General features: G+C 37.1%; 1 protein-coding gene across 1 annotated transcript; it reads left to right on the forward strand.

Annotated features, from left to right (window-relative positions):
* Positions 1–4,898: 4,898 nt before the first annotated feature.
* On the forward strand, positions 4,899–8,164 carry LOC117631412 (GRF1-interacting factor 1). The gene is made up of 4 exons (XM_034364553.1): positions 4,899–5,376; positions 6,872–6,948; positions 7,336–7,420; positions 7,552–8,164. The coding sequence occupies exons 1-4, from the start codon at positions 5,296–5,298 to the stop codon at positions 7,954–7,956; spliced, it is 648 nt and encodes a 215-aa protein (XP_034220444.1). The 5' UTR covers positions 4,899–5,295; the 3' UTR covers positions 7,957–8,164.
* The last annotated feature ends 1,966 nt before the right edge of the window (positions 8,165–10,130 follow it).

Here is a 10,130-nt window from a genome sequence, read left to right on the forward strand (position 1 = left end):
AATTTTTGTAATTTTCATGTGAATATCTTGGCACCTTCATATTTATTTGAGCAGTATTTCTTATTAAAGAACTAGTTACTAGTTAGCTTGAATTAATCTAAAAGTCATTTTAAATGCGTCGTTTTCTTCCTAATTAACTTTTTGGCAGTCCCATTTCATATTTCATTTTGGCTTTAGAGGGTATCCAATGAGATGATGCTCCAAAGGCCATGGACAATTTCACCTTTTTCTTCTTCTTTTCATATCTGATACCAAATAAAGGAGCCTGGTTGCCCTGCCAATTTCAATATCTACTACTACTTGTAGTTCTCTACTTGGTCGCCAGCCATTGACTCATTGGTGCAGGTAGCAGGAGATTCTCTCTCTCTCTCTCTCTCTCTCCCTCTCTCTCTCTATATATCTGAAAACATTATTTTTAGTTTTATGTGTAATAAAAGTAAGTGTGTGTTGTGTGTTGTGTGTGTCCTACCGAAAGCAGTGTGTCAAACATGTGGGACATGTACCTGTTGACAGTCACATGGTTAGTGCAGCAGATGGGAAAGACCAAGTACCATATAATTACAAATTTTGTGAGCCAAGGGTCCAATGGGGTCTTAGGGGAGGGTCCTAGGGTCCTGCGGGTAGACAGAGGGAGAGAGAAGGAGAAGAGAGATAGCACTGTTTCGTTATCTCAAATTAATTGCATTATGTCATGTAAAATAATATTTAAATATATACAATAAAACATAATTAATTAAAAATAATAAAATAGTGATATACCCGCGATATATAAGGTTTTCTCCAAAGAGAGCCAAAACATTTGTTGTGTGAAAAAGGGGATGTGGTGTGACATTTCAAGCCAAAACAATACAGACATGTGGAAGTGTGCATGTCATGTTAAAACACCCTCCTCCTCCACACAGTCCACTCCACAGTCTATAATATCATATCAACTGGCCTTCCTTACCAGCAGCAGCGCAGCAGCTTAGCTGTCGTTTTGACTGTAAAAACCTAGTCATATAATTTGGCACCCTCTTCAATGTGCTTCGACTCCCACAATCCCACAATCCCATTATCCCATCCCCACAACCACAATGCTCTAGCAGATTAATGTATTATTTATGTGCCACTCTGACTCTGCAGATTAATGGATTATTTCTCCGAATCCCAGCCACTCAGGCCGTATAGCTACTAGCCTACTAGCCTACTAGTGAATGCATGCATGATTGAGAATGACTGCATATCTAGCTGTTTATAAAATAATACAGAACCAACCTTATATATGCATTTGTTAAAATCAAACTAATTATATGAATTGTTTGGGTGACAAATATGAATATGTCACTAGTCTTTAGTTGCTATATCTTCAAGTAGGTTGCCTTGAACAAGTCAACTTTGATGCTTGAATGCTTCTCTATATCAGAGAGAGAATCACAGGAAAGAAAACAGGGATTTAAATGTAAAGGAAAACTTGATGCTTCCCTTCAATAACTAAAGAAAAGAATGCCTGATCATGAAAGTGGGCAAAGGCAGCCTTTGGGTTTGGTATAAAAGAATCAATTACAGTACTCAGCAACAGTACTTTCACTACTTACTCAGCGAGAGCGAGAGAGAGAGAGAGAGAGAGAGAGGCGAGAGCATAGAAAAAGGCACTGTCTTTGAAGAATTTGATACTCTTTTTTATTAAAAAAAATCTTTAAAGAAAAGAAACAATATTGCAGATTTGCAGATACTCTCAAACCGATGGATGATGTTTTTGAACCTGGTCTCTCACTTACTCAAAACCCATTTTTAAATCGTGCACGAATCTTATTCTTAAATACTGTGTTTTTATAAATTAATCAATCAAACTTTATATTTTATTGTCATTTTTCAGATTGGGTCAGACCAGATTTTCTTGTTTTTAGAAAAAAATAATAAGAGTTCAACTTAAGTGATAGGTTAATGATGCTCTGCTTTGTAAGTTGTATAAATTTATAACTGTGTTGTAATTCTATCACACGTCATTGGTGATTACTTAAGTGATAAAAATATAATCAGTGGCAATATAATTATAATAGGATGAGAGACACAGTCACGTGGCTACTATCTAGGGGAACATACTTTTTGGATCCTGACAGATGCACAATAATATTTATCACCACAAAGGCCAACTGGAATCCCTCAGAAATAAAAGTACAAAGTCAAAGTATATATATCTGTACATTATATATATTTTATACATGGTGTAAAGTTTGAACTGTGGAGTCTCATGTCGTTACATGAAATGAAACATCATGATGCCATTGCCAGCCCAATAAATTCCGCCTATGTCAAGTCCTCTTAAGCATTCGTTTGACGTTGTTTATTTAGAATGATAAGTAATTTTTGAAATTTTTTTAAAAATTTTTGTCCGTTTAGTAAATTATGAGAAATTTTTTTTATTATTAAAAATTAATGTGAGAGAAAATTATAAAAGAAATTAGCTAATAATATAATTTTATTTTCTGATTATGAATAAATTAATTTCGAAAAGGAGCTGGGTTTAATGATTATGAAAAAATTAATACTAATAATACTTTTAACAAAAAATTTACCAAAATTCAAACTGTTTTATCTCACAACTGATTTCTCTGATAACAAATCTGATATCAATTATTAGTGGATTTCTATTCAACAATATTACTAAAGTCAGTCATTCAGATATCTAAATATGTATGTTAAATTTGAGTTTCATATCTATCAACGATTAGAAATCGCCTAGCACAGCTCAGAGTCACGGGATGAAGATCAGAGGGAAGGGACATATAGTTTAGGGCAGTACAGAGTGGTACAGTGTTTGACAACTTGACATGCATATTGTTGCATTGATAGCTAGTTAAGCTAAGGAAGCGCGTGGAGGTAAATGGGTTTGGCAGAGGAGGTGAGGGACAATCCCCGGCCGGGCCCTATATACAAAGGTGGCAAAAGCATGAAAGGAAAAGCTAAAGCCTGATGAAGGAAAAGACAGGATTGGAATTTGAGAACAGAAATCAATTGAGACACCCCAACCACCCATCATGTTTGGAGAGTTGGGAGCACCACCAACCTCTCTCTCTCTCTCTCTCTCTCTCTCTCTCTCATGAATGATTTGACTTCACTATTTATCGACCCAATAATATGTTTCATTTCTTTCCACATTTCCAACACCATGTGGGAGGATACTGGGATGATCCCTCTTGAATAGTCAGAAAATGATGTACAATAATTTCTTATGAGTTTTCTGTCATGCCCAAATTTTTATTTTACATGAAATCTTCTGTAACTGGCAGATTGGTTTGTGCAAACCAGCAAATATAATTTTCTGAGAAGAAAAAAGAGAGAGAGAGAGATGATTATTGTACATAAAATTTATATATATGTACAAAATGTGGTTAATGGCAAAGATGCTTCAACCCAACCAAGCAGGAGAAAGCAGGGCATGCAGTTACTGTTTAGAGGGAAAGCGTGGGTGATGGTTCAGTGAGTTTTCTGACTCACAACCACAAAAAGAAGCTGGCAGCTGACCCATTTAGACAGTTAAGATGCTTATTGGAGATTGTCTAGAGCTAGAGGATAACTTTGGAGGTTGCTTTAACCTAGCTAATGTACTGAGCTGAGGGGACTAAATGAGGACAGTTGGAAATGGAGTGGAGGACACCAGTAAAGGGGCATGTGAACTCTTGGGTCCCTACCCTAGCTACAGTTCAGTTCAATTTCCAGGATATCATGACCACAAAGAAAAAAACATCATTGAAATATATGAATCACACAATACAGACAGTGCTTCTCTCGTTCTTGCAAATCACAGTTTGATACATATACAAAAATAATTTATTAGAAACATAAAAAAGAAAAAATCTCTACATACACGTCAACATTTGGTGTAGAAACTTCTACTTCCTTCAGTTGAGTCTCAGATATTCAAATTGCAAACTGATAAGATCAATGCAATAAATATCTTCCTGAGTCTCATACTCTCAGAGGTACTGAAAATTACTGGCCAAGTAAGTTCAGCAAACATCAACAGATCAATTATTGAGCAGTTGATAGTGCTGTCGGGTCCGCTGTGGCATTTAGCAATACATTTATTACTTAAATGAAAAGCACCTACAGAAATTCCATGCTCAGTGAATGCAGTAACTTGTTCCAATCCAATGGATGGGATGGGAGTAAATCGGACTTGGGTAGTGATTAAGGCGGGATTTTCTTACCAATTTACTTGAAGTTTGCAAGATATAATTTTAGGGTGATAATAAAAATAAGACAACCAATTCAAGCATGATTCGTCCTTTAATTTTGGATCTAGATTTATAAGTTTGCATATAAATAATTAATTGTTGAGAATGCTCCTAACATAACGCCATGAAATCCTGCCAAAGAAGCTAATCAGTATTATTTGTACTTGATTACACAAGAGGTTTATTACACAAGTATCCATCCAGATTCCAGGCCAAAAAGCCAAACCCAATTAAACCTCCCTGACACTCCATTAAGTAAAATTTTCTTTTTTTGGCTAAGCACCTCACTCCAAATTAATATGCAGCTAATAAATAACCCTAAGAATGGTTGCAGTTGCAGAGTTGCAGACAAAGTTTGGGAGCAAGCAAGTCACTTCACGTGCCTGGCATCTGGAGAAGAGCGCGTTGGTGAAGAAGCGAAGGAGCTTTCTTGGAATCTCTTGACAAAGCCAAGACGTCATCACATTAATAACGGAGTCCGAAAGAGTTTGGACCCAAGCTGTGACCCAAACAGACATTGTCATGAACAGTAGTATGAATCTATGATTATATATATATATTATATATGAAAGAATGTGAATATGATGATTTTAACATAATCTTCATGTTTGATTTATTTCTTAATTTTGTGGTTTTTATAGCAGCTCACGTTCACCCCTCCATTTCTTATTTATTATAGAGAGAGAGAGAGAGAGAGAGAGACCCAGAAAGCCAAAACCAAGCAAAACCCCAAAAAAGGCTCTCTTTTTCATATACAATCCAACTCCACTAGCTCTCACTGTCTCACTGAGCCTATATCTCTGCGCGGTGGGGGTGTCATTGTATGTAAGGGGAGAACAGAGAGAAAGTGAAAACAGAGAGCAAAGAAAAAAAGAAAAAAAAAGGAACAAAGCATAGGCATCCATCAAACTCTGTCTCTCTATTTGCACCCCTTTGCAGTGAGTGTGGTCTCTCAACTCTGTAAAAAACTCTGTTTAGCCTTTAGGAGTGAGAAAGTTAGAGAGAGAAAGAAGGAAAGTGTCTTTCTGTGTGTGTGAAGAGAGTAGCACAGATACATATATATAAAAGAGAGTGAGAGATGCAGCAGCACCTGATGCAGATGCAGCCCATGATGGCAGCCTATTATCCCAACAACGTCACTACAGATCACATTCAACAGGTCCTCTTCTTCTTCTCTGCCTTTTTGCTGGGCTCTTTTTCCTGTATCGTTTCTCTGCTTGCTTCTGCACTTCCATTTGGTTTGGTTTCTCCTGTCACTTCCTTTCATTTCCCCTTCTATTTCTGTTCTCTTCTCTGTGTTTTATGTTTTATTTTAAAATTTTATAAAAACTTATCCTTTTTTCTCTAAACTCTAAAGTATTGATTTTTGGTATTATTCTTTTGTTTTTTTTTTTGTTTTTTGTTTGTATGTACTTTTATGTATCCATGCTTGATTATTAGCTGAAGCTGTTTTCTTGGCTATCGCTGTATTTTTGTCTCCGTATTGCTGTTTCTTCTGCTTTTCTAAACAGTTTCTCAAGCACTTTCCAACATCTGCTTTTCTCTAGTGAAGTTTAAATGGGTGTTGAGAATTGATAAACGGTTTCTGTTATGTGGGATATCTTGATTTACTCCTTTTTCTTTTTGTGTGGATTTTTTTATGCTAACGTCTTCTATCTGACGTAAATAGTGATAACCCACATCATCATGCATTTTGGTGCGTTTCTCAGATATCATGAGTTTATCTAGGGGCTTTCTGCCTGCAGCAGTGCACACTAACTTGAAGAATGGTGCTTTCATTTATTTTGACAAGCTGTGACTAGTGAACTAATATTTGTACTTTCACTTGAGGGTCGGCTTCTTGAAAAAAATCTTGATGGCATACCTAGGGTAGGATTATGAAACACAAAGTATTTAGCTTTCTATATTATGCGCATCAGTTTTGGTAGTCTTTTTTATTCCATTAATTTTGTAAGGCATAAGTTGAGCTGATCTAGTTTAGATTTCAAGTTCAACTGAAAAATCCTTCACAAAATGCCAAATAAGTCTCAGAGGGGCATTGAAACTGAGAAAAAAATGAATACAGGGATACTCAAATAGTAAAGGACAAACTTGTAGGTGTACGTGGAGAATCTAGATGTTTGCAGAACTGGAATGGAAACTATGGATTGGTTTAAAAAATTCAAGAAAATCTGTTTAAAGTGCTCTTTTGGCATGTTCTCGTCTTTCTTGGCACCAAAACAGCGAATCCTACAGGGTTTTGTTCCTTTAAAGGGTTCTAACATAACTCATGTCCTCATTCTGTGATCAATCCTGTGCTTGACTGTCAAAATTGATTCTGGCTTTTTGAATCCATCACATAAACATACAGGATATTTTCCAGTCGAGTAGGAGTAGCGCTGTTGTCGCTATTATGAATGTAAACAACACGGCTTTGATTCTGCAGCTCGAGTCTGCTGGGCTTCATTGCTTTCAGATTCATCATTTTCCAATGTCAAACTACTTGATGTCTGATTTGTACTAATTGGTTTATTGCTGGGAAACATGTGGTCAGATAATTGGCTTCAGTGCTGGTTGCACATTTTACTGTAATTATCTTCTGTATTAGCTTACAGTTATCCTAGTGTTTTATGGTTTAAATTAATTGTTCCTGATTTCATTAAATTTTACTGCAGTACTTGGACGAGAACAAGTCATTGATTCTGAAGATCGTTGAGAGCCAGAATACAGGGAAATTGAGTGAATGCGCAGAGTGAGCATTTAGTTCTTCATTGACTGCTCTGCTTTGGACATCTTTTATTTTCACAGATTGCTATTTATATGCAACGTATATCTGTTAGGCTATTTTTATTTATTTTTTAACTAGCTTTCTAATTGATACTGCATGGTTGCAACTCATGGTCCACCTGGTGCACCATTGTCTTTTAGCATGATACAGGTCTCATATAAGTTTGTCCATTCCTTTTAGCCTGGATTTTGCATGTCCATTCAATCTTATGACGTGCTCATTTTAGTTTTGGAAGCTCTGCATTCAGCTCAGTACATTTAAACATTGTTTTGGAAGTTTAATGGCTTTAAATTGAAAATTTATATGTTTAAAGCGCTAGACATTTCAGTAATTCTTTTGAAATTGTTTTAGGAACCAAGCAAAGCTACAGAGAAATCTGATGTACCTGGCTGCCATTGCTGATTCTCAACCCCAACCTCCTACCATGCATCCTCAGGTACAAACCTCATTTCCAAAAAGTTTTAAAACTTGAAGGGTTCTGACTGATTCTGTCACGTAGTTCCACTGCGTAAATCAGTGTTCCAAATATTGTAGATTCCCTGATTGTGTTCTGGAAATTCTCTGTAGTACCCTTCCACTGGCATTATGCAACCAGGAGCACATTACATGCAGCAACAAGCAGCTCAACAGATGACACCACAATCGCTCATGGCTGCACGCTCTTCTATGTTGTACTCCCAGCAGCCATTTTCAGCTCTGCAACAACAAGCCTTGCACAGCCAACTTGCCATGAGTGCTGGAGGAAGCACAGGACTTCACATGCTCCAGAGTGAGGCAAATAATGCTGGAGGCAGTGGTCAATTTGGGGCTGGAGGGTTTGCTGATTATGGACGCAGCTCCCCTGGAGAAGGCCTGCATAGGAGGATGGCCAGTGGGAGTAAGCAAGATATGGGGGGTGTTGGGAGCTCTGGAGGCCATGGCGGAGATGGCGGCGAGACTCTTTACCTGAAATCTGCTGATGATGGGAATTAAGAGGTAAAATGACAGACATACTGGTCTGTTAGCATCTGAACTTAGAGAATTAGGTGAGGAATATCCAATTAGGCGCAGAAGAGAGGAAAAAAAAAAAGACTTGCTGCTTAAAGGGCTTGTGTTTATCTTTGAGTGTTTACCCTCAAACCTTGAACTATGGTTTTTTTAGTGAGACAATGAAGTTATGGTAGTATATCATGTAAATTTGTGGGCCATCTTCTTAAGGCGCTTTCCCTTTATGTTACTTCAAATTTTTGTGCTCAATTCGGCGGGGGGAGGGGGTGGGGTTATAAACAAAAATCGACTTCTGGTGAATTGAAGTTGACATAGTAACAGGCCTCATATACTGTTATACATGACTTGTTCCGCTCAGTCTCCATGGGATTAACTGGGGCCGGTTCAAACCTTGTAGCTAAAAAGAAGAAACCACAACTTGTGACTAATTCTCTAAGAATGACACTGGAGATTGGATTCCGAACGATTTTCATTAATTCAGTTCAAACCTAAATCTTATAAATTCTATCGAAAAGAAATACAACCAAAATAAAAAGATACAATTCAGCAAGTGATATTCGTGATTTTAGTACATAAAATATATCTTCTGAATGCCTTAATTTTGAATGATCATTCAAGTGCAGCTGCTTGCTAGCAAGAAATACATTAAGTTTGGTTCATTCTTCATTGATATGGAAGGAAAGAATATATAAGGTTATGTGCAAAAATGCTAGTGAGTAGTGAAACATCACAATCACATAAGCTGATCTCCAAGAGAAAATGAAAAACAGAGAAAACTCTCATACATAAACACAAGGAGATTGGAAAGCAGACAAGCTTTCTGCAACTGCTTCCCATAAGTTATTTTCATCACTAAGCTGATCAAGAACAGCTACAGGGAGAGGAGGGCCTTCTGAAAACCTCATCACCCTATCTGCTTTTGAAGCTTCATGGTTAGAAGAAGAAACCCAGCTGGCTTGTTCATCATGAGTGCCTTGTTGATCATCAAGAACTTCAATATTGGAATCTTGGCCTGTGAGTTGCTGAACAATTGCTCTGAACTCAGAAGCATTGCTGGCTTGGACCATCATAGGGCTGGAGATATACTTAATCGTGGGTGCTTTAGCTTTTGTTGGTTTTTTGCTTTGATCAGGTTGAGGTTGGTGATGACTATGGAGATTTCTAAGTTGTTCCATTTTTCAACTACACAGAAAGGGAGAGAGAGAGCTTTTGAATTTGTATCTAATTGGGCCTCCTTGTATGTATATATATATATATGGGCAAAAATACCGTTAATGAATTGCAACATTCAACCTTTAAATCCCTTGAAATATGTGGAGGTTCTGGAATGAATGAATGGAAGCAACCAAGAAAGGAGCTAGGGATATAGACAAATGTGGAAAACTAAGGCATGGACTAGAAAAAAGGTTGCTGCAAAGACCTTGTGCAGTAGACTATAAACACTGATGGCGTACATATTCAATTAAGTTCTAAATTGGCTGCTTAAAATATCTAATCTAGTCGCATCTGAAAGTTACAGCTTCACATCACATCTACATTGAATACTATAATTGAAATACTGATTTCTAATGTACAGAAATAATACCCCAACCCAACATTACCTATAAAAGGAAACTGATGTTTCTAATTCTTTAATTTTCTGTCAAATTATATTAAACTATGATGAACAAGTCCAGAGCCAGCTTCTTGTTTTTATCCCAACATTACCTCTCCCTCTCTCTCTTCTCTCTGTCATATGATGATATCAGTATCAGTAAATTAGAAGAGAAAATTTTGGGATAATAATGCAGAGATTGATTGGTGTTTTTTCCACACAAAAGTATTTGATCACGTGCCAATCTTCAATCTCGTGGTCCAGTCAAACCCTAATTTGCAGTCCTTGTCTTGCCACCACCACCACCACCACCACCACAGCACAACTCCTTCTAGTCCTGGGGCGCAGAATCATGCATGTATATCTTTGACTTTATCTCTAATTGCAAACAATCATTGTACCAAAATGAAAAAAACAAAACAAACAAAACTTGTGTTGTAGTCCCCTTGTTTAAAATAAGATTGCTTGATCACCTAGTAGCAACCAACGAACGAACTGGTCAAGGTGGTCCATATGTAGCGTGCAGGCAAATGCCTCCATGCCCAATTAATTTAAAATATTTTTC

Source organism: Prunus dulcis, chromosome 6, assembly GCF_902201215.1.
Source record: "Prunus dulcis chromosome 6, ALMONDv2, whole genome shotgun sequence".
Classification (NCBI taxonomy): Eukaryota; Viridiplantae; Streptophyta; class Magnoliopsida; order Rosales; family Rosaceae; genus Prunus; species Prunus dulcis.

Coding starts and splice junctions, on each gene's coding strand:
- LOC117631412 (XM_034364553.1), top strand. CDS start 5,296: ATGCAGCAGCACCTGATGCAGATGCAGCCCATGATGGCAGCCTATTAT. Junction 5,377..6,871: donor CTACAGATCACATTCAACAG/GTCCTCTTCTTC, acceptor ATTTTACTGCAG/TACTTGGACGAGAACAAGTC. Junction 6,949..7,335: donor AAATTGAGTGAATGCGCAGA/GTGAGCATTTAG, acceptor AAATTGTTTTAG/GAACCAAGCAAAGCTACAGA.